Here is a 25516-nt window from a genome sequence, read left to right on the forward strand (position 1 = left end):
ATGCTTTGTTCCCTGTCAAAAAGACGATCACGAAACCTCTGGGAAATATCTGGGCTCTGGGTCATCATCGTGCGTATATCAGAATCTTTCCCAAATTGTCATTGACTGGGTTTGTGAAATTGGGCTGGAGCGTACTTAGGACTGCTGTGTGCTGCATGGTCCAAATACTGTAGCACTCCAGAGGACAGGAGGCGCAGAGCAGAGCACCAAAATGTCTAATTAAAGTCATTCATGCTGAAGAATTTGTTACAGACCCAATAGAATTAATTCAGCAGTAATTTACAAGTCGTATTAACTTTGGCAGCAGTTTCAACTACAAAGGAAATCATTTAAAACTCATCTATTGCTTTGTTCAGTGATATGGCCTGTTTTGTGGTGATCTAACCAATTAAATCTTAATTTTTTTGGCCATGTATTGAGACATTCCTGTCTTTTTTTCTGTTGCCTGCCCAGCAAGAGACGCCGTGCCCTCTGGGAGGTCTGGACCGTGCCGTGACAGCAGTAGTAAAACTCCCATCTCAACATAAAATCCCATTCCAACAGAGGTCAGACGGAACCTCTCTGCCTCCTCTTCCAAAGACTTAAAGGCTTAAAGACCAACCAACACCTGTGACCAAATCTCCAACCATCAAAGAGCCACACATTTTTGTTTTTGTTTTTTGAAAGGCCACAGGTATAGCCACCCCCACCCTGTATCCCGTCCACCCAGCCTGGGGGCCGTGAACACTGTGGAACCATGACCAAGAGCACAGGGGAGACCCCGCGGGCGCGCACCCCCGTGGCTCGTCTCCGGCAGAACATCCACATGCGCACCATGAAGGCCAAGAAGAAGGTGGAGGACCTCAGCAACGCCGACGTCAAGACCTTCCTGAGGAAAAACGCCTTTGTGCTTTTCACCGTCGGAGCGGTTGTGGTTGGTGAGTTAACATTTTGTCTTTGATTTTGTGATTTTGGTTTCACAAAACATTTATTGGGAAAACCACCAAAGACTTTATACGTCCAGTGAAATACAAATTACATCCATTGAAACTTGAAGTCTCTTGGAGTTTTGCGATCTTTTGAAAAAAACTAAACAATTAAAGTATTTATAAGGTACAACATGTTACTTGGACACAGAAATAGCAATAAATAGGCCTATTAATTTTCTGTGAGCATCATCTCTACTGTATGAAGTCAAAAGACATCTGTGTTAGTTGAACGTCAGAGAGCCAAAATGGGGTTCTGGAACATTTCAGCGCGTTAAGCTCTTGCAAATGTATGTGCATAGGGGAATACTGAAAATAGTCTTACCTAAATTGTGAGACATCGTTCCATTTACTGTGACAGACTGATATTGAGATCAAGGTCATGGGTTACTATCAGCCAGTTCAGTAATGACCTTTGAAGGTCACAAGTTCATTACTGGAATACATCTGACTTTTCTGTGGGTACTTTTTGTTTTGTAGAGAAATGTGTTTCAAATAGGCCTATTTTGAAAATAGTATCGCATTTTGTTATAATCCATGAATTTAATGGGATTCTAATTCCTTTTTATTGTTTTTTTTACGTGCTAGAATACTTTTGTTTTATAAGCCACCATTGGTTATAAATGGGTCATCATTCGGAGGTCTAAAGTGGCTCATTGTGCCAGATTTCTCTCTCTCAGAAAAATCATTAAATTGTAATGTACTTGGATTGGTTTGTAACTTGACTTCCTGTTTCACATCTAGTCGTTATACATGGTCAATAGACATTTTGTCCATGCTACTTTTAAGTTGTATCTCAGCTGTTTACAGTTTTTCTCGATTGCCTACACACAATTTTCGGAATCGGTCTTCGAATTCTCAAAACTCTACACACAAATCTCCAAACCTCACACACAACGGGCCAAACTCTTCACTACCTCTGAAAAATGCACGTCTTGTCTCAAAACAATGTACTCTCTTCTAAAAACCTCATTTTGTCGTCAAATGACACACACAGACAGTCACTACAATACACATTTGCAGACCCATTAAAACACTGTTGGGCACAGGGTAAAACTAATTTCTCCCAGTAACTTGGGCTTTTTTTGTTCTGGATTGCATGGATACTGTGACATAAGTTGGGAAAACTTACAAACAGAAACAGAAAGATTTTATGTCTTTTTCACAAAAATAACACAAAGATACTAAAGAGGGTATTTTTCTGTAGTAAAATACTGAAATATTGTTTTTAGACTCGGAGTACACAGACGTGTATATATTTTACATATTTTTAAAAATATTTACGTAAAAATTGCACTAATGTATTGTAAAATATTGGGTAACCACATGAAAGTTATGTCTTGTATAACATATTTTTGAGTTCAAAAACTAAACAAATGGGTTTTCTCCTTGCATCCACTCATTTTTCATCAATATGACATGCAATGTGTGTCCTTATGGGGTGATGTTTTCAGATTGTAAACCGGTATGAAGAGAGTTTGCCCATGTGATGAGGAAGTGAACATAGTTGCAGTTGATTGTAGTGTTGTGAATGACAGTGTGTTCCATGAGAATCCCAGTGTTTTTCTTTATGAAAATTTAGTGTAATCCAGAGAATTGTGTGTAATGGTGTGAAAAGAGTGTGTTTTAAAACTGGAATTTGAGTGTTAAGTAGGAATTGTGTTTAGTGTTCAGTGACATTGGTTAGGGGAGTTGGGAAATGGGTGAGATGTTCCGAGAATTGTGTGTGAAGTACCAGAACTTGTGTGGAGGCAATCGAGAAAAACTGTAAGAAACAAGTGACATTCTGAATCTGTAGCATATAGTTCACTAATATTCCCATCAGAGTAAATACACCAGTAGTGTCAGGTATAGGTTGTGTTTCTGTTGTGTGTAATAGAACAATGAAAATGTAGGCCATGTTTAAACCACACTGAGGAATGTTAAGGGTGGTGCTGGGAAAACTGAATGGCTATTCTCGTGTGCATGCTTAGAACAGGTGTGTAATGAGGTGTGTGTGTTTTTGTGCAGGCATATAATGGGCTGTGAGTGTGTTGAACAGGTATAACGCTAAATGCTCAGAGCAGGTGTGTGTTATGTCTTGCACCGGTGTGTAATAATACTGGCTGTGTGTGTGTGTGTGTGTGTGTCCTGCAGGTATAATCCTGGGTTTCGCTCTGAGGCCCTATGGGATGTCCTATAGAGAGGTGAAGTACTTCTCCTTCCCCGGGGAGCTGCTGATGCGCATGCTGCAGATGCTGGTGCTGCCCCTGCTGGTCTCCAGCCTCATTACAGGTACCGGCACCTGTGGATGCCCCACACCGTCCGCTCACCTGTTCCTTTCTACTTCACACACTCACACAGACACACAGAGAGGTGCCAAACCTGATTTAACCCATTGTGTCCTGGAGCAACATATACGCTGCATTCAAGTTCTTGAGATTTGAGCTGTTTTATTAGAAATGTGTGCATGTTAGAGCTGAATGAACATTATACTAGTGCAAAATGAAGGTTCTAGAGTTTTAATGTAACCTATTTCTTGTTTGAATGTGCTTTGGAGGCTGAGATATTTAGGATTTAATAGGCAGCGGCCACCTTTTCCCAAAAAAGGGCTTAGGACAAAATGGGTTAAAGAGGTACAAAATACCACATGTGACATGTTTTACTCTCTGACCTCATTTCAGGTACTGTGACTTTTCCCTGCAGCATTCTGCTAGCCTGATTATCATCGACTTTCAAATCTCTTCGAGACTTGGTCTGACCAAGAGCATAACAATTAACATTTCCCAAACAGCATTTCCCAAATGGCCTCCCTTGGTTTGCTAATGATTGTTTGCTTCCCAACAAAGTGGGAGGAGTTCCCGTATTTGCCGGAACTCAGAAAGTAGGTTGCATTGCTCTTGACCTGACTGGTAGCAACGCTGAAGCTGTTACGTCACTAGGAGGGCACGGCCTGGCTAGCGTTCTGCACCTTTTCCTTTCCACTACGTTGCGCACTTAAAACACAGACACGTGTAGGTGGCAATGTGGGGTTCATAAGAAAAGTAAAAGTCTTGCCACAGTGTCTTATCCATGCAGGCAGGGGTTTTAAAGTTATTTGGGGTCGACACCTCTGCAAACAAGACACAGTTATAAGGTCACAGTTTATCCAACCTGTACTATTACTGTACTAGGGATGCACATGTGGTGGGTCAGTGACATAATGAGAAGTGTGCAGCAGCAGCAGCATCCAATGACGTCACTGCTGCCAACACAGTCCGTGGGAATGAGAAAGGCATCCGTCACATGTAGCCATTTTATGTCAAGCTTATGTCACATGTAGCTCCTTTCATATCAAAATACCCTAAATTAGCCAAGCAGATTTGCCCCCATATTATTCTTAAAGGGACACTCTGCAGGAAATGGTCAAAAAAGGTACTGCAACTATGCTGCGTATTGAAATTGGGCTGCCCATTGCCAAATTTGATCTTTACATGAAAGTTTACTAAGTATTTACAAATATGTTCTAGTATGGTCCAAGTACAGTCATTTTTGCAGCTAAAAATGGCTATTTTTGGAAATTGAAAATGGCGGACCATGGAGAAGATCCCCCTTTTCATGTATGAAAAGTGCAATTTTTCCAGTCATAATGAATACTTAGAATTTGATGCTGGTGATAAGTATTCATGAAAAAGGTAACATTAGTGAATGGGCAGCATGAATTCTGGAAATAAACAACTAAAAATCTCACACAGTGTACCTTTAAATTGTATTTCAAACTCTTATTTGTCTGTGGTCCCACATCATCTAGAGCCTAAATTTCACTCCATTTTGAAAAAAAAAACAAATATATTTTTAGAGGCTCTCATGCCTTTATTTGATACGACAGTCTGAGATGGTGACAGGAAGCGAATGGGACAGAGAGACGGGGTGGGATCGGAAAATTACCCCAGCCGAGCTCGAACTGGGGTCCCCATGGGCATGCATGCTCAAATGTGGGGGGCTTAGCGCGCTGCACCACAGCGCCCCCATTTTCACTCCACTTTTGACTTTTTTTCACATGTACTTAACAACTAAGAGTCAGCATGCAGCCAACTTCTAATGAGATGCCACCACTTGGGACTTACACAGTAAATGTTGCGGTGTTAATTCAACACTTAAAGAGTTCATTTAAGTCCAAATGATGTCAAATCAACTCTCTAAGTGTTAAATGAACACTGCAGAATTTACTGTGAGCTCGCTGGCCTCTAGCTTCTCCCCCGAATCACTGAAAAACAATTTGTGAACAGCAAACCGATCAGCAACAGCCAGGAGCACTTGAAAAGGCCTTGGAGGTGTGCCCCTGGAGCCCCAGTTGTAGCCTGTAGGTGGGCATTGGCTTTGGTGCCACCGGTGCCAACCCTGTGCCCCAACACCCCCCCCCCCCCCCCCCCATCCATGGCCGTCTCCTCTGGGCCTCCGTGTGAAATCTACAGCTTCTCTTCTCTTCTCTTCTCTTCTCTTCTCTTCTCTTCTCTTCTCTTCTCTTCTCTTCTCTTCTCTTCTCTTCTCTTCTCTTCTCTTCTCTTCTCTTCTCTTTTCTTCTCTTCTCTTCTCTTTTCTTCTCTTCTCTTCTCTTCTCTTCTCTTCTCTTCTCTTCTCTTCTCTTCTCTTCTCTTCTCTTCTCTTCTCTTCTCTTCTCTCCCTCAGCTTCTCTTCTCTTCTCTTCTCTTCTCTTCTCTTCTCTTCTCTTCTCTTCTCTTCTCTTCTCTTCTCTTCTCTTCTCTTCTCTTCTCTTCTCTTCTCTTCTCTTCTCTTCTCTTCTCTTCTCTTCTCTTGCCCTGCTCTGTGTCTGCGCCTTACGGGATACTGGCAGAGGGACAGCAGCCTCTTTGTGCATTTGATTTCAGCCCAATCGCACCGCACCGCACCGCACCGCAGTGCACACACACACACTGCTCACACACAGACACACACAGACACACACAGACACACACACACACACACACACACACACACACACACACACACACACACACACACACACACACACACACACACACACACACACACACACACACACACACTTGAGCCTGCACACACACTGGAACAAACACACTGTGTGCACATACACACACACACACACACACACACACACAGAAACACATTAAAGCGGGAGAGAAAGCGGGAGAGGGCTGGGTTGGGATGAAATGGGATGGGATGGGGTGAAGAAGCCGGGTGTATGTGGGTGTATGTGGGTGCTTTGAGAGAGAGGTGTCAGAGGTGTGGAGGATCAAGGGAACGTCATCCACCCACCTCACCCAGCCACCATGTACTCATCCACCCTCTACAGTTCTTGGGCCGGGGCTAATCAGTTCAGAGGGATACCCCCACCTCCTTCTACATCCTTTCTACATCCCCATTTCCCCCTCCTCTATTACAGTTTTTCTCGATTGCCTACACACAATTTTCGGAATCGGTCTTCGAATTCTCAAAACTCTACACACAAATCTCCAAACCTCACACACAACGGGCCAAACTCTTCACTACCTCTGAAAAATGCACGTCTTGTCTCAAAACAATGTACTCTCTTCTAAAAACCTCATTTTGTCGTCAAATGACACACACAGACAGTCACTACAATACACATTTGCAGACCCATTAAAACACTGTTGGGCACAGGGTAAAACTAATTTCTCCCAGTAACTTGGGCTTTTTTTGTTCTGGATTGCATGGATACTGTGACATAAGTTGGAAAAACTTCATTCGCACAACACACAAACAGAAACAGAAAGATTTTTATGTTTTTTTCACAAAAACAACAAAAAGATAAACCCCACTGCCTATTTGGCAGTACAAAAAACCATTACATTACTGTATAGCCTATTGCTATGAAAAAAAAACTCTGTACTCAACTTGAAACACAGTAGAAACTTATTTTCTTCAGTGTTCTACTTACTAAAGAGGGTATTTTTCTGTAGTAAAATACTGAAATATTGGTTTTAGACTCGGAGTACACAGACGTGTATATATTTTACATATTTTTAAAAATATTTAAAAATTGCACTAATGTATTGTAAAATATTGGGTAACCACATGAAAGTTATGTCTTGTATAACATATTTTTGAGTTCAAAAACTAAACAAATGTGTTTTCTCCCTGCATCCACTCATTTTTCATCAATATGACATGCAATGTGTGTCCTTATGGGGTGATGATTTCAGATTGTAAACCGGTATGAAGAGAGTTTGCCCATGTTATGAGGAAGTGAACATAGTATGGCAGTTGATTGTAGTGTTGTGAATGACAGTGTGTTCCATGAGAAACCCAGTGTTTTTCTTTATGAAAATTGAGTGTAATCCAGAGAATTGTGTGTAATGGTGTGAAAAGAGTGTGTTTTAAATTTGGAATTTGAGTGTTAAGTAGGAATTGTGTTTAGTGTTCAGTGACATTGGCTAGGGGAGTTGGGAAATGGGTGAGATGTTCCGAGAATTGTGTGTGAAGTACCAGAACTTGTGTGGAGGCAATCGAGAAAAACTGTAACGCCACCACCCTCCTCTATCCACCCCTCTCTCTTTCTTTCTCTCTCTCTTTTTTTTGCTGCTGCTTCACTAGCCGTGGAGAATGGAGCGACGGCGACCTCCACCTCTCCCTTCAAAGCCATATTGTTGCGTGGCATTCCATCACTATACACAGCGGTGCAGGAGATGACTATGGGGAGGGGACAGAGAGAGAGAGAGAGGGATGTTGTATATAGGAGGATGGGGGTAGGATCGGTAAGGAGGGCTTAGGATGACGTAATTATTAAGCTTGTTATTATTTGCCATGGTGATGTGGAACATGCCCCTGACTATGCCCCTTTAACACAGCTGGTGAACTGCCGTTTTGATTCGTTTGTCTTAGTACAATTCAGAACGCTTTTAAAACGCGGATGAATTATACTCTGTATTTCACTTTTTACTTTTGACCTTTAGAGCAAGAAAACGTTTTTGACCAACGGCTGTATGCTTTTTTATGCTCATAATGTCTTCAACATACACTTTAAAAATAAAGATTAATGAGGAGGACTGTTTGTCACAGTGCTGTTGTCATAGTGATACTAGAAAAGCAGGTGAGCGATACATTCCCAGGCCTGTTAGGGAGGAAGGAGGAACACAGAACAAAAAAAAGAGGAGAAAGGAGATGGGGGGAAAAAGGAGGGATGGGCCCACTCAGAAGAGTAACGAAGGGAGAAATGAGGGGAGTAACAAGGGGCGGAGGTGTAGTAGGCAGAAAAAGTGATGGAACCCAGGAGAAGGGATTGAAAAGCAAGTCTTCCCGGACTCTCCGCCAATTAGGACTACAAAAAAGCACAAATCCCACCGCTACTGAACACTTTCTCCATTCTTCCAAATGAGAAAAAAAACACTACAAAATGCTTTTCCTCACTTAAAAACTATTAATCATCATTTTGTTTTTATAAGGCTTTCTTGTCTTTGTGCTGGCAGGTGTCGTCGACCCCCCATTTCATTCCATCTTTGTCGTATTCACTCTTTTTTGACGCAGACCATCTTAAAACCGTATAAAAGACCGCCACAATATTCAAGTTTCTCCAACAGCCATTGAAAAGGTGTTTGTTTGTCAGACGGATTTCATCCCTCCGCTTCATCCACTGAAAAGTGTGTTGAGTTTTATCCAGTTTTCCAGCTTGGTGCCAGCTACTGTATGTATGTATTGTGCTGGCTGTGACAGGAGCATCTGCCCATAACTAACCACTGAATGCTACACCCGCTAAAGTCAGCCAAATGTCTAGACCCCAAAAAACTGAATTTGTAAAAAGAAAAAAAAGAAAAGAAAAAAAAACAGAAACACTATTGGAAAAAAAGAGGCGTTCAACAAACATCACATTCATTCTTTCTGTTTACAAATCTGTCTGGGTGCCAGGGGATAAGAGAGGGGGAGAGGGTGCGGAGGGATTTTCTTTTGGGATGGGGTGTCCCAAATGATGCCAGACAGACAAGACAGGACTGACCACACTCAACTGGCTGCGTACTAGGAAGGGGTCGTCCAAAGTGTTTCTCAAGCCATGCTCATCCTCGTGGCTCCAACTTCCACACAGGGCCTCTGACAGCTTTGACTGGGCCCAGGACAAATTCATCTTAACACCCCCACCCGCCATAGCCTACATAAAATGTAATGAGGACCCAATTTTGCCCAACCACCAACCGGGCCCCGGGACAACTGACCCGTTTTACCCCTTTTCGACTCCTCCGGCTTCCGCATGGGAGAGGCTTAGCGAGCCACAGCCTCTATTGTCCGTCTGAAAAGAGACAGTACTGTATGTGGGGCAGAGGGTCTTGACTTCTCTCATGCCTTTCAGTTGTGTGCCTGACTGACTGACTGACACTTCCCATTGCCTCTGTTGTTGTGGTTCTTTTTAATGCAGCGCTGCTGTGACAATGGGCAGAGGTGTAGGATTTCTGGTGTTGTTTCAAGTTTAGGAAGAAGTTTAAACCACTATTGTCATAGTACTGGCTGTGAAGTTCAGGCAGAGCCAAATATAGTCTAAGGAAATACTACAAAGACAATATTCATTTGACATGCTGTCTAAAGGAAAGTGTGAATTTTACAAAAAATAAGAGTCAGACAGTATTTTTAATATCTTTTCACCTGAGTTTCCAACAAGACAGTGGCCCCAAACACACTGTATGAAAGTCTGCGTCATCATCAAGAACATAAATCGTCAAAAAGTACAAAAAAGGGATCTCTGCAGCATCTCCTAATATCCACTAACCTGAAGCTCCCCTGTGTCTCCTTAGGCGGCTCTGCCCTTTTTGGGGTCCTATGCAAAATATAGACATGGGGCCCTTTTAAATTATTTTTGCTGGTATTTTTTATGGAGATGTTGACTGTTGGGGGGGCCCCTACAGAGAGGAGGTTTTGGTGGGGCCCTAGGCCAGTGTTTCTCAACCTTTTTTTAGGCGAGGCACCCTTTCAGTTCATGAACAATTTCAAGGCACCCCAAACCAATAAGCTGTAACATGGCATCGCATCCCATACCACAAAAGCTTAGAAAAGTAACACATTTGGAGACGTCACACGACCTACGTTCGAAGTTGCAGCTGACTGGGGTGACCTATATTTACTTTATTGTGCATGAATGGCAGATGAAAGATTCCACTGACTAGCATTAACTTATCAATTTATACGAATATGTATTATATTTACATAATTTATTTATCAGCCACATTTTCGCGGCACCCCTGAGGGGGGCCCGCGGCACCCCAGGGTGCCCCGGCACCCCTGTTGAGAAACACTGCCCTAGGCAATTGCCTAGTCTGCCTATTGGTTAAGCCGGCTCTGCCCCTGTGTCTCCTTAGGCATGGCAGCGCTGGACAGCAAGGCGTCGGGCAAGATGGGCATGCGGGCGGTCGTCTACTACATGACCACCACCTTCATCGCCGTCTTCATCGGCATCATCATGGTGCTCGTCATCCACCCGGGCAAGGGCTCCAAGGACGAGTTCACCAACCGCCAGAAGATCGCCGAGGTCAGCCCCGCTGACGCCTTCCTCGACCTCATCAGGTGAGGCATTGTTACTCATTCCATTCCATTTACACTACATTATTACATTACATGTGATACTGTTCAGCTCAGCTGCAAATGGGGGACATATTGACAGGCCTATGATGAGGCGTATGATGAGACATGACAGGATTAGTTAGTTAGTTAGAAACTTTAGTTAGAATTTTTTGTCAGCAGGTAAGGTACACATCAGGCAGGTTGTATTGCCTATGACATGATAAAAACAAAGAATATACACATACAATACACATTCACCCAGATATAATGATGAGGCCAAGGGTTCATTTGTTTAAAAAAAAATGTTGAATGTTGAGAATCACTGATCTATAGCAACTTACAAAGACAAAGAGAGGTCAGCCTAGCCAGGACCGCATCACGGGAGACATTCTCGTTTATTACATTTACATTACATTACATTACATATAGGCCCTATGCATAGCGATTTACAAACAAAGACATCAGAGGTCAGTCTAGCTTACGTCTTCCTGGACCTCATCAGGTAAGGATTTTGTTTCAATACTTCAATATTTTTGTGGTGTTTATGGCCTTTATTATTCAGATAGGACAGTGAAAGAGAACAAAAATCAAAGTTCAAAGTTCAAAGTACTTTATTTGCCATTTGTGCATAAACTAGTAGTCCAAGCACATAGGAACTCTTGTGCAGGCCCTCTGAGTCAATAGATAAATAGAATTAAATAGAAAAAATAGGAAAAAGACAAAATACATTAAAACATGATAAAAATAAAAAATCAAAGAGATCAAAAGAATATAAAAAAAGTGTATTGTGTATTGAGAACACCAGTAAACGGAATCAGGAAAGGACCTCGGAATGAAGGTCGGAATGGAACCCAGTGCAATGGTATGGCACCTTGGCCCACTTCCACCCCCAGGTGAAGCATTCTTATTCATTACATTACATTATACAATAGTTAGATCCGGTCAATTTATTTTGCGTTATCTGATTGGATGAGATGCGTTTTACTGGCATTCTACGCGTCGGCAAGGAGGAGGATGTCTAGGTGGACATCATCCCCGGAGACTCATCACACCTAATAATCACTCCGCCGTGGATAGAATGTAACCAGGGCCGCGCATTAGATTAGATTCAGCAGACACCTGATATGCAGTGCGTGATTTGTTGAAAAGGGAGTGGTGGTGGTGGTTTTCAGATATCGAGCAATATCAATAGAGTTGGATTAAACAGAGATTAAAGTCATGTAAAAGAAGAGGAGATACAAAAACCAGAAGGGGAACAAAATTGCACCCTGTTGATATGTACAGTAAGCCCTGCTGCAGATACACTGACCTCTGACCTCTGGGGTCTACCTCTAGGGTCCAGGGCAGGCTTTCGGCGACAGTCCTGGTGTCTTGGGATATGGCCTGCCCATTTTAGATCTCTGAGCAACAACCTGCTCCTGGGTCAGACAGTACAGTTAGGTTTGTGGAGCGATGTTGCTTCGGTAGCTAAAACAATAACAATGTTTTAACCCATTGTGTCCTGGAGCGACATATACGCTGCATTAAGGTTCTTGAGATTTTAGCTGTTTTATTAAAAAATAGGTATGTTAGAGCTGAATGAACACATTCTAGTGCAATGAAGGTTCTAGCTTATACAGTGAGGAGAATAAGTATTTGATCCCTTGCTGATTTTGTTGGTCTGCCCACTAATAAAGACATGACCAGTCTTTCATGTTAATGATAATATGTATTATAATATGATGAGACAGAATATCAAAAAGAAAATACAGAAATTAACTCTAAAGAATATATATTAATTGATTTATATTTCATTGAGGGAAATAAGTATTTGATCCCCTGCCAACCATTAAGAGTTCTGATCCCGCAGATCAAATGGCACTTCCAATCAACTTGTTATCTGAATTGAACACACCTGTTAATAGTAACCTGCATTAAAGACACATTGAATCTGCAGAATCAGTCCAGAGAATCGGCCAGTCAATCAAACTAAACTCGCCAACATGGTACAGACCAAAAAGCTGTAGAAGGATGTCAGGGACAAGATTTTAGAACTCAACAAGGCTGAAATGGGCTCCTAGATATTAAGGAGCAAGCTGTTGGTGCATTTCTTCCCAATTTTAGGACATACAAAATGATCATCAATCATCAATCTTAGGCCTGTCTGTGGTTCCATACAAGATTTTACCTTGTGGGAATTTAATAACCAGAAAAAAAGAGATAAAGCGCTTTAAAACTGTATGGGAGGAGCTGGGAAATGATCTCAAGGCAGCTGGGAACTCAATCGCTAAGAAAACTATTGGAAACACTTAATACCACAGCGGATTAAAATCCTCCAGTGCATGTATGGTACCCCTGCTTCAGAAGGAACCTGTTCAGGCTCACTTGAAGTTTGCCAATGAACGTCAAACTGGATTAGGATATGATTGGGAGGTGCTGGAATCAGATAACACCAAAATCAAACTGTTTGGCATTAACACAACTCGATGTGTTTGGAGGAAGAGAAATGCTGCCTATGATCCCAAGAACAACACCTTCTCCAACATCATACATGAAAGTGGTAACATTATGTTTTGAGGTTGTTTGTCTGGCCAAGACACAGGACAACTTCACATTGTCAAGGAATGGATGAAGGGAGACATGTAAACGTACAATGCTGCATGCCAACCTCTTTCCCACCACCACTAGACTGAAGGTGGGTCATGGATTGGCCTCCCAATATGATAATAATCCATAACATACAGCCCAAGCAACGAAAGAGTAGCTCAAGCAGAAGCACATTAAGGTCATGAAGTGGCCTAGACAGTTTCCAAACATTAACCCTATAATAATCCTGTGAAGGGGACAAAAGATCCCATTTGCCAAGCTACAGTCATACAACTTAAATGATTTAGAGATGATCTGCAAAGAAAAGTGGACAAAAATCATTTCTAATATATCCACAAACGTTGTCATTAACTGAAAGAAACAAGTGACCTCTGAATGAGAAAACAAGGGCTTTGCCACCAAGTATTTTGTCTTCTTTGACTAGAGGGGTCAAATACTTATTTTCCTCAATGGAAAACACATTAATTAAAATATATTCTTCAAAGTTATTTTCTGGATTTTCTTTTTGATATCCTGTCTCTCCATATTAGAATACATTTTATCATTAATATTATAGAATGATCATGTCTTTATTAGTGGGCAAACCAACAAAATCAGCAATGGATCAAATACTTATTCTCCTCACTGTAAGTGCATCTCATTTCATGTTTTTATGTGCTTCGGCGGCTGAGATATTTAGGTTTTAATAGGCAGAGGGCACCTTTTCCCAAAAAGGGCTTAGGCTAAAATGGCTTCATTATACTGACCAAATGTTTATCTCTGAGGTCCGTTCAACTTAGTATGCAAAAATGATACTGCCCTCTCAAATTTATCCCTGATGAAGTTTCTTTTTGTGTGTTTTCAGAAATATGTTCCCTCCCAACCTCGTCCAAGCTTGCACACAACAGGTAACTTCCTTTCCCATTCTCATTATAAGAGAAAAGGAAACTGATTGTATTTCTTTCATGATCTACTTTTCCAGAGGTTTAAAGGTTCTGTTGATTTGCACTGCACAGCATGCAGATGTTTCCCTTTTCAGTTTCAACGCAACCCGTCGTAGTGGATGGGTGATGTCTCAGGAAGTGTGGTTGCTTTTTCATGAATGATTCCAAAAGATTTGTCAGCAGTTAGAAGTAGAGACCATTATTGTCAGATATTATATCATTTGGATGTACAGAAGCAGGAATGAAGTTGCAGTTGGAGACACAAGTTAGGGCAGTAGTCCAAGTCATGTTCATGAACTGTAAATCTAATTCATGAAGGGTATTGGCCTGATAAAATTTTGGCCTTAAAATGTTGGCGTCCAGCGGGTGGAGCCAGGGCCGGATTAATGCACAGGCTAGATATGGCTGCAGCGTAGGGGCCCCCATCTGCCAGGGGCCCCCTGATTTGACAAAAGTGAAAAATTGCAGAATTGTGACAAGATGCAATATAGACAAGCCCATCTGTAATGTTGAGTGCAGTCGGTAGACATGGTACCCTTAATTCCTAGCTCCTAAATATGACACTGTCTATGTACATTTGTCGAGAAATTTACCTTCCTGGGGGGCCCCACAGCAACCTGTAGTCTAGGGGCCCCGGGCCATCTTAATCCCGCCCTGGGTGGAGCTGGTTTACTAGGCTAGAAGGGTATGCAAAGGGTCATTTGGAACGATAGTGAGAGAGAAATCCCATGCATGAGTGCTTTTGGCTGGAGATGATCCGAGGTCATGAACGCCAACTGGATCTGCCCTCGTTGGCAAAAAAAGGGGTGCAAGAGTTGCATTGACTGGGTACTAAGGGGCGGGTAAAACAGGCCGGGAGGGTGCGGAAACTGTTATGAAGCAACCACTGGTGTTTGACAATACCGAGCCCATGGTCCACCATTGAAGACGCTGGCCAACGGGGTAGAAAGGCTTTGTGGTGCCGGACGTTCACACCAGGGTTGATGAACCCAGAGCCAGCTGGATCAGAAACAATATCACCAGACCAAGTCAAACCCCACTGTATTATGACTTTCTTAAATTTACTCATTGATTTCAACAGTGTTGGCTTTGTGACAAGCTTGGGAAAATGTGCTTCAAATGTAGTTTATTTGTAACAACAACCCTTAAATGTTTGTTTGTTTCAAACCTTCGCCTTTAATTACCTAACCTAACATTTAATGTTTGTTTATGTCAAACCTTTAAGCTTAAAACAGTCCTTGTCATCTCTTGTCTTCATTGTGTATTACTTTTCTCTCCCTTCTTCACTGTTCTCTCTCTCTCTCTCTCTCTCTCTCTCTCTCTCTCTCTCTCTCTCTCTCTCTCTCTCTCTCTCTCTCTCTCTCTCTCTCTCTCTCCTTCTCCTCCTCATCTTCCAACTGTAGTTCAAGACACAATACGGCAAGCGGACTGTGCAGGTGACCATCACGGTGAACGAGAGCATCACCAACCTGACCAACAACACGCAGGTGATCACTCGAGAGGAGGTCATCCCGATGCCGGGGGCGACCAACGGGGTGAACGCCCTGGGCCTGGTGGTCTTCTCCATGTGCTTCGGCCTCATCATCGGCAACATGAAGGAGCAGGGCCAGGCGCTCCGCAGCTTCTTTGACAGCTTGAACGAGGCCATCATGAAGCTGGTGTCCATCATCATGTGGTGAGTGCCAGCCGCGTTCTGCTGTATTTCAAGCAGAGTTGCCAGATTAGGCTGATGATTTCCAGCCCAAAAAATGCTGAAAACCCGCCTGTAAGCACTAAATCCCACCCAATTCTATCGATTTCTATGGGCAAAATTGGGCGGTTTTTCGTGCAAAATGCCATTTTTACCCACAGACAGCCATTCCAAGCAGCCCAATTGGGCGGGAAACAGCCCAATCTGGCAACACTGATTTCAAGATGCTCTGTGTTGGATGGTGGCCAGAGTAGGTATTGCAACTATGCTGCTCATTGAAACTGTGCTGCCTATTGCCAAATTTGATCTTTTCACAAATATTACTAGATAATAAACTAATATTTACTAGAATGACCAAAGTTCTGCAAGTTTTGCAGCTAAAATATCTATTTCTGGGAATTCAAAATGGCGGACATGGAGAAGATCCACCTGTATGAAAAGTGCTATTTTCTCAGTCATAATGACTATTTAGAATTTGATGGTGGTGGTAAGTATTTGTGAAAAAGGTAACATCTGTGAATTGGCAGCATTACATTTGGGAAAAAACTACTACACATTTTACACTGTGCACCTTTAAGCAAGAGGGCACACCTAGAGAAGCCAAAAATAGATTAATAGGCAGGACCATGAAAGTTATTAGGGACATAAAACCTTAGAATTTTTATATTGGAAGATTTCTGAATTGTATTTATTTTCATACAAATGAGGCCGAAAGCTCATTAAATGTGCACATATTACATAGCCATTGCATTTTGTCCAGTAGATTTAAATATGAATTTAACTTAAGTTGTTTGCTTGTCTGAAGCCTGATATAACATACAGTAAGTGTGTCCTGACCATTGGGCTAGAGTTTTGCGACTTCAGTTGATTCTTACCTAGCTTTTTTACCATCCACACGGATGTTCATCGCACACTTTGCATTTTGAAGTTTCACTTGACGTGTGCTGTGTGATATGTTTCCTTCCCTTCCTTCCACCTTCCCCCAAACTGGCCATCATTTCCTTTGACCCTGCCGTTGCCACTATCCACTCTCCAATTATGTTATTTTTGGAGCTTATCGGCAGTGTGCAGACCTACCTTTTTCAACCATGAGTGGTGTCATACCATAAAGAATAAATTATGAACAGTTTAGTTCGTGCTTTCAACTCGTTGCCCAAAGGAAGACGTTACTTGGATATGACAAAACCGAATATCTTCGGAAGGGCTCCAAATGACACAAAACTACCATGGCTCACTAGAACATGATGGAATAATGTGAAATCAAGGGCCCAATGCCAAAAAAACGGTGTTCTCCTTTAATTGCATGTAGCCTACCTCTGTTAAGGTCTTGAGGACCTGTGCTGCCTAATCAGTGGCGGAACAATTGCACACAGGGCCCGAGGGCAAAACACTGACAGGGCCCCCCATATGGCCCGCTAAAGTCGTAATACTACCGTATATGTCACCTATGCACAAGGCGGGATGGCGCTGGTCCCAGGGGCAAATGCTCTGCTCCACAACACAGCCCTACCCCTTAGTCCAATGTTATCTTCGGCTTCACCAACTCATTGTCCAATCCAGATGTATCGTCTTTTAAGGTCTCACCTGTGTGTGTCCAATGTGTTCTCCTCCTCCCCCCTCCCCTCCCCTCCCCGTCCTGTCAGGTACGCCCCGATCGGCATCCTCTTCCTGATCGCCGGCAAGATCGTGGAGATGGACGACATCACGCAGATGGGCGGCCAGCTGGGCATGTACACCGTGACCGTCATCATCGGCCTGATGATCCACGGCATGATCGTGCTGCCCACGCTCTACTTCCTCATCACCCGCAAGAACCCCTTGATCTTCATCACGGGCCTCCTGCAGGCCCTCATCACCGCCCTGGGCACCTCCTCCAGGTCAGTACTATACCCCATGCACCTCCTCCAGGTCAGTACTATACCCCATGCACCTCCTCCTGGTCAGTAGCCCATGTGTGACGGAGGTCATCTTGCACCTGTTCACCCCCCTCGGGGATCGAACGTGCGATCTCGTCAACTACAACGGTCCGGCAATGGGAGACACAGTACGATACCGCTGGGCCAAGAGACTAGTCTCTCGGCCCAACGGCACGAGACTTTATGAGGTTATCGGAGGGAGGTTTACCAACGTTCCACGCCAACTCTGTGCTAGTTAGCCTCCGTTACACATGCACCTCCTCCAGGTCAGTACTATACCCCATGCACCTCCTCTAGGTCAGTACCCCCATGCACCTCCTCCAGGTCAGTACCCCATGCACCTCCTCCAGGTCAGTTCTATACCCCATGCACCTCCTCCAGGTCAGTACCCCATGCACCTCCTCCAGGTCAGTACTATACCCCATGCACCTCCTCCAGGTCAGTACTATACCCCATGCACCTCCTCTAGGTCAGTACTAAACCCCATGCACCTCCTCCAGGTCAGTACTATACCCCATGCACCTCCTTCAGGTCAGTAGACCCTGGGCACCTCCTCCAGGTCAGTACTATACCCCATGCACCTCCTCCAAGTCAGTACTATACCCCATGCACCTCCTCCAGGTCAGTACCCCATGCAACTCCTCTAGGTCAGTACCCCGTGCACCTCCTCCAGGTCAGTACTAAACCCCATGCACCTCCTCCAGGTCAGTACTAAACCCCATGCACCTCCTCCAGGTCAGTACCCCATGCACCTCCTCCAGGTCAGTACTATACCCCATGCACCTCCTCCAGGTCAGTACTATACCCCATGCACCTCCTCCAAGTCAGTACTATACCCCATGCACCTCCTCCAGGTCAGTACTATACCCCATGCACCTCCTCCAGGTCAGTACTATACCCCATGCACCTCCTCCAGGTCAGTACTATACCCCATGCACCTCCTCCAGGTCAGTACCCCATGCACCTCCTCCAGGTCAGTACTACACCCCATACACCTCCTCCTGGTCTGTTACCCCATACCATGTAGCTCTCAAGCAGAATGAATAGCTGACAATTGTCAGTGTTATGATGAAGACATCTGAAACACATACAGTATACATGTAAACTGAGGTCATGAACGCCAACTGGATCTGCCCTCGTTGGCAAAAAAAGGGGTGGAAGAGTTGCATTGACTGGATAAACTGAATAGCTGACAATATTCGGTGTTATGAAGACATCTAAAACAGATACAGTATACGTGTAAACAGGCCCAGAGTATGGGGGGCGTTTCTGGGGCCCGGGGACCAGGAGTTGGTTTTCATAGAGGCAATAGAGACTTTTGGTGTTTTGATTTTGGCAACACTACCAGCATGGTACAATAGGAAAAGTTGGAGGGCTACAGCGTTTTTAGTTGGTAGTCCGAAGGTGCTCTTTGGTCAAAAAAATGGGATGCAAAAGAAACGAAGTATCCAAGGCACTCTTCCCAAAAAAGTTAAAATAGCTTTATTAAATGGCTAAATCATTGTAGAAAAGTTAAAAAAGTGTTAACTTTTCTACAATGATTTAGCCATTTAATAAAGCTATTTTAACTTTTTTGGGAAGAGTGCCTTGGATACTACCAGCATGGTATTGGACCCTTGGGCCCCTGGGCGCCAGCCCCACTGTACATATAAAGCACATGTAAAGTGCAGAGCATAAACCTGTACTTGGGTGCTGGGGAAAAATATGAGCCAAAGCCTCAAGGGGCAGGCTCTCATCACCGCCCTGGTCACCTCCTCCAGGTGAGCGAGTATGCATGCATGCACACGCACGCACACAGACACGCACACACACACACACACAGACACGCACACACACACGCACGCACGCACGCACGCACGCACGCACACACACACACACACACACACACACACACACACACACACACACACACACACACACACAGACATGCATACAGACACGCACGCACGCACGCACGCACGCACGCACACACACACACAGCTTTGGCTGGACCCAGACAACACATACAGTGTCATGAATGCGTCAATGTGTCCTGCAGGTCTCAGGTAGAGAACTGTAGTAGAGGGAACCGCTAGCAATTGCCAGCTTCCGGTACAAAGCTGAAGACAATAATACTGTACATCTCAATATGGGAGCTATACTGCCCTACAATATCAGAACGCAGTATCTTGAAAATGGTCGAAAATGGGTTTAGACCGGAAATTGGCTTTAAAATACCTTCTTTTTCATGTGTTAGAATGTTTTGGTCCAACTTGGTCCCGTTTCGGAAAAAAAACGATAAAAATTGATTATACTGCGCTTTTTGGTTTTAGGAGGTTACGTCGTACTAGCCAAGAATGCAGTATAATGCGCAATATACTGCACTTCTCCATTGACACCGTGGTTTTTGTGTGTAGACAGAATACCACAACAGAACGCAGTATAATGATTTTTCAGCTAAAAAGTAATGAGAATGTTGGTTTTTTTTTGCTTTTTTCTTGTGTGCATAAATTTCCACCATAAAAAAGTATTATATGGAAGTGTCATCACCACTTTACCTCCAACACAGTCGCGTGGCGAGAAAGGAAACTTTAAAGTCTTTTTTCTCAGTTTGCCATTTTGAATTATACTGCGTTCTGAAATTGTAGGGCAGTATAGATATGAACCAAACCCTGGGCGCCATTGTCTTGGGCTACTATCCTATGTTTTCCATAGATGTTACCGCCACCTACAGGATAATGTGCGTATGGCCTTGTTGGCTTTCAGTATCAAGAAGAGTGCTAAATAAAACTAATCTATTATCATTATTATCAATTGATGGCAGCATAGGCCCTATATGTTGGCAAAAAATGGCTGTGATCTGACTTCAGCCATTCATTCCAATACAAAGGAATGGTCAATGTGGCATTTTGTTTTCATATATATATGTGGGACCTAGACCAACTAATCAAAGTCAAAGCTGTCTCACAGGCCTCACAGCACAGTAGGCTGTCTGCATATCACTGCACCTCATCCAGGTCTCGGATACAGAACACACAATTATAAGCATAGAGGCTGGCCAGCAGACAGTCAGAAGAGTAGAAGAATCCAAGATGGTGGCCCAACTTTGCAGTAGTTTTTTTATGAGAATCTAGAACTACTACACAGTGTTGTGCTCCGCACACAATTTCGTTGCTATTTGTTTTATGTCAATAAGTCTCTTCAACTTGATCTTGTTTTAAACTATCCATTGTGTCTAACGCCTACTGAGTTATTTCAATAAGTGACATGATGCTTCAATGCCTTTGCAGAATGAATGATTGTCAATTACTATGATGTAACATATATATTCTCTTCACCGATGCATCTTTATTTGACCACCATGTGCACTTCTTAGATCAGACAGGTTTTGCAAAGCTAAGCAATGTTGCCACGTTTGTCTCTTTCAGCTCAGCAACTTTACCCATCACCTTCAAATGCCTCGAGGAGAACAACCAAGTGGACAGGAGGGTCACTCGTTTCGTGTTACCAGTGGGTGCAACTATCAATATGGACGGCACAGCGCTGTATGAAGCACTGGCAGCCATATTCATTGCTCAGGTCAACAACATGGACATGAACTTTGGCCAGATCATCACAATCAGGTACAAACAAAACTTATGAGGAAGGTTCACACACACACACACACACACACACACACACACACACACACACACACACACACACACACACACACACACACACACACACACACACACACACACACATGCCTGTCTCAAGATCTACACCGTCATGAAAAAATGGTGTTTAAATAAGCCTGCTGTGAGAATGTTTTTCATCACAGAATGCCTGCAGTTGATACATATCTGAATACCGTATGTATAGCGATTTTTCGTATGAAAAGTGTTTCCCACAACACTCGTAGCGGGCCGCTCTGTCAAAAGCTACATTTGGGGTTCTCAGCGGACGAACAATGTGTGTGGTCGCGAGAGTCATCGTTCACTTACTAATGACTCAAATAAGCATCGTCTGACTCGGGACAGTGGTTAATTAAACGCTTAATCCTACATAGACCCCCTTTAAAACTAATGTCCATAAATCATTACCTCCTACATAGCATCTTATATACATTACCGTTTCAATGGATATTTAATTGTTATTTATGCTTTAGCATTACAGCTACGGCGGCTAGCATTGGAGCTGCTGGAATCCCCCAGGCTGGCCTGGTCACCATGGTTATCGTGCTGACCTCTGTGGGTCTTCCAACCGATGACATCACGTTGATCATTGCTGTTGATTGGTTCCTGTAAGTGTTCTCAAAGTCCTCATATCCATAGCCAAGTGTTTACAACTCTTTTTTTTTGTGCAAAATGTTGAGTTCTTATGATAATGTCACAAGCACTTTGCTTGACTTCTAACAGAGGGTTCGATGGGCCTGTAGAATCGTCTGGTTAAGTTCTAGAAAAACTGGGGGAAAAGCTTTACTCCTGAAAGGGTTAATACAAAAATATATGCATGTACGGATGACAATTCTCCTGGATGTTAATGGCAAAAGCAAAGTGGTGGTTATTTGCCATGGACATGGTGGTAATATAAATAAATAAGGAGACGCTGTTTGTGAGTGTGTTTTTTTCTTCCTTTATTTGCCATTACACAGTGCAAGTCTCTCTTTGTACCCATTTGTGGAGGTTTCATGCAGCACCCTAGTGACACACTTTTTTAATATGCCCATGAGTCTTGTTCTACATTTTTTTTTCTCTATGAATGTTGAGATATTTCAAAAGGGTTTTTACATAGAAATATAATTAGGTTACCCAAATTAATCATTTCAATTAGAATCCCCCTCCCTGTTCTTCCTCAGCTAATTGGATAACAGGAAAAAAAAGGTCTCATCTGAAAGTAGGGTGGTCCACATAGACAGCGAGGACCCGCTGCTAAAATGGAAGATGCTAAAGGTGTCAATGATCTGCAGGGGAACGTGGTGATAACCAGCTTGCTCTCAAAGAGCTCACCTGAGACGCCTGGAGTTTTCAAAGTCAACCCATGGCGTTGATGTTGTTGTCAGTCTTTAAAACGGTTTTATTGTCATTTAGGCATCATTCCATAAGATGAAAAAGCTCAACTATTATCAGCTTTGTTGTAGATAGGACAGTCGACAGTATGTCAGGAAGAGAGTGGGAGGGAAAGAGCATGGGAGAGAGAGATTGGCCACGGTCTGGATATGAACCAGGTCTCACTCGAACCCGGGTGCCAATAGACATGCAAGCCCATATTGTGTGCTGCGCCACAGCACCAGCCAACAGAGTAACTTCTGAATAATGGTTTTGTGAGATATTGTATGAAAACTTGTCATACTGAGATTCATTGATGTCATCGAATGAGGTCGGACTCGGAGGGCAGAGGGAGCACTGGAGGAGGGATACTGAAACATAGGGCACTCCTTGACTCCTACACTGCCGAACACTTTCGCTTCCGACACAATTCTGACCCCCAAACCCAATTTCACACGAACTAAGCATGGATAGTCAATGGGCAGCGCAGGCAAAATAGAACTCGTCTCTAGTCTCTCTGCGGACATCGAACTTTGGCAGAGTAGTGCTCAGCATTTTGTCGGAGCCGATGTGCGGAGGCCCTAAAGGCGGGCATCAGAAACTCCTTTATACGTATTAGGGCCCTCGCACATCGGCTCCGACAAAGTGCTGAGAACTGCTCTTCCAAAGTTCGATTCCATTGTTGTCAATACAACACCGCACACCGGCGCTGATGTCCATTGACATTCGCAGATGTCGGCAAGCGATTAGAGACAAGTTCTATTTTGTCGGCGCCACCCATTGACTATCCATGCTTGGTTCGTGTGAAATTGGGTTTGGGGGTCAGAATTGTGTCGGAAGAGAAAGTGCTACGCAGTGCCGTCGGGGCCGATGTGCAGAGGCCCTTAATCTATTTTATTGCAGTGTGACCTTTAGGGCAACCACAGGCCTTCCTCAGACCAAATATCATGTCTCCTTCATGTTGCATGTTTCATATCTTTTCTTCCTCATGTTGTAGGCTATATTTAATATCTTGTCTCTCTCGTGTTATATGTTTCATATCTTGTCTCTCTCCTATGTTGGTATATAAGTCTCACATCTGGTCTCCCCCCCATATCTTCCTTTCCAGTGACCGGTTACGCACCACCACCAACGTGCTGGGCGACTCCATTGGGGCGGGCATCATCGAGTTCCTCTCCAAGGACGAGCTGATGGCCAAGGACGCGGAGATGGGCAACTCTGTGGTGGAGGAGAGCAGCGAGCTCAAGAAGCCCTACCAGCTCATCTCCACCCAGGAGAACGAGTACGAGAACGAGAGGCCGCCACCCGACACCGAGACCAAGATGTAGCCTAGACTAGAAGAGGACGGTCAAGGTCGAGGGAGTCGATATGCGTTCCATTGTGTGGTCAGGGGCGGTGTTCCAATAAGCAGAAGTGTGTAATGTAGAAATAGAAGTACTCTTACAGTGTACCAACCTTATTTACTGAAGAAAACTGCCTCAAAGAACCTTCAGCTGGTTCATGGTGGAACCCAAAAGTTTACTGAGTAACTCCAGATGTTCTCTGAAGAACCTAAAAGTTCTTGGATGAACCCCATGGTTCTACAGAAATCTGGGGTTCTTCCATAATGACAAGTGAGGGTTCTTTAAGGAACCTTTCATTTTTTCAGGGTAGGGACAGTGGAATGGTTGGTGTACAAACTATATACGATCGTGCATTAGTGTGATAATTACATAATTAAGAGTACTTTTACTTCTACTTCATACACCTCTACCAAAACAATGGTTCTGCTGTTACTGGCCAAGGTAGGTTAACTTAGAACAAGCCATGAACCTACTAATAACTGACCCTTGAAGCTTTATTCTCCAATCAAAACAAAGGCAGAGGGCTCTGATATTAGGTGGTTTACCACTTGAGTTAAGTTACCATAGTTAGTTACAAAACCTTCCTTCTGGACGTACACCCTCCTATCTTCAGCAGGCCAGATGTAGTAGGGGCCTATACAGTCACACATACACACACATTCTCACATTTGATTTTTGACTTTTGTCCTCGTCTTCGTCTTCTTTTGTACTTTTTGTGTACAAATTATGCTGTTATTAATGCAGTGTTTATTGTTTTTTATTGAGTTTTGGATTTGTAATCTAGATTTTGAGTCCGTTTTCGAAAGGTCAAGTATTGTCACGTGTGAACACAAGAGATCAAATAAAAGAAGCAGCATTGGAAAAGTATTCCCTGCCAAAAATGTGACTTGAATGAGGGGAGCAACTCTTTACCTTCAGCTTTCCACTCAAAGAATGATATGAGAATGTTTTGAGGAGTTATGTTCACAAAAATACACATTATGTGAATTGAGTATTCTTGATGCTGACTGAGGGGAAAAAAAAAAATCAGGGTCACCACGCACGAGGCATTTCACATACCGGTATGCATGTTGAGTTGTTTTTAGAATTGACGACTGTTTACTTACTGACTGCGAGCCACTTCTTCTTGCATTCCTTTAACAGGAGCACAAGGTGTTATTGTCCTCGACTGAGTATCTGTATTTGATGTTGACCATTGTGGGAATGGTCTAAAAGTCTTTCTTCGGGTTTCAGTAAACGCACACCGTTTGAGGTGCGTAGGCCTATGGCGGACAAATAGACTCAACTTGAAAAAGAATGGTCGTCGCACACTCAAAACTTCATGCAGTTACATTTAATAAGACCAACTTAAGCCGAAACGTTGGTCTTATTAAATGTAACTGCATGAAGTTCTGAGTGTGCGACGACCATTCTTTTTCAAGTTGGGAATGGTCTGAAACCCACACAGCTGCTCAGACTTCCTCTCCTTGCTTATTTAGAATACCTCAGCGCATGTCTCTCAAGGAGTCAGGACCGGTGACATATTCACTAGTCTGTGAACGACAATAATGAAGAAACTGACATTATGGTGGATGACAAGATTGTAG

At 43.4% G+C, this 25516-nt stretch overlaps 1 protein-coding gene across 1 annotated transcript; it reads left to right on the forward strand.

Moving 5' to 3' along the window:
* Window positions 1-736: 736 nt before the first annotated feature.
* On the forward strand, window positions 737-23915 carry slc1a3b (solute carrier family 1 member 3b). The gene is made up of 9 exons (XM_063212714.1): window positions 737-917; window positions 3102-3239; window positions 10262-10466; window positions 13894-13936; window positions 15376-15647; window positions 17306-17539; window positions 20986-21180; window positions 21708-21842; window positions 23696-23915. The coding sequence occupies exons 1-9, from the start codon at window positions 737-739 to the stop codon at window positions 23913-23915; spliced, it is 1623 nt and encodes a 540-aa protein (XP_063068784.1).
* The last annotated feature ends 1601 nt before the right edge of the window (window positions 23916-25516 follow it).

This window comes from Engraulis encrasicolus, chromosome 12 (genome assembly GCF_034702125.1).
Source record: "Engraulis encrasicolus isolate BLACKSEA-1 chromosome 12, IST_EnEncr_1.0, whole genome shotgun sequence".
Lineage (NCBI taxonomy): Eukaryota > Metazoa > Chordata > Actinopteri > Clupeiformes > Engraulidae > Engraulis > Engraulis encrasicolus.

What these genes read in the sequence shown, in the direction of transcription:
- slc1a3b (XM_063212714.1), top strand. Translation starts at nt 737, where the DNA reads ATGACCAAGAGCACAGGGGAGACCCCGCGGGCGCGCACCCCCGTGGCT. An exon ending in GCCTTCCTCGACCTCATCAG is followed by an intron (nt 10,467 to 13,893) that starts GTGAGGCATTGT and finishes GTGTGTTTTCAG; the next exon opens with AAATATGTTCCCTCCCAACC. An exon ending in GGCCAGATCATCACAATCAG is followed by an intron (nt 21,181 to 21,707) that starts GTACAAACAAAA and finishes TTTATGCTTTAG; the next exon opens with CATTACAGCTACGGCGGCTA.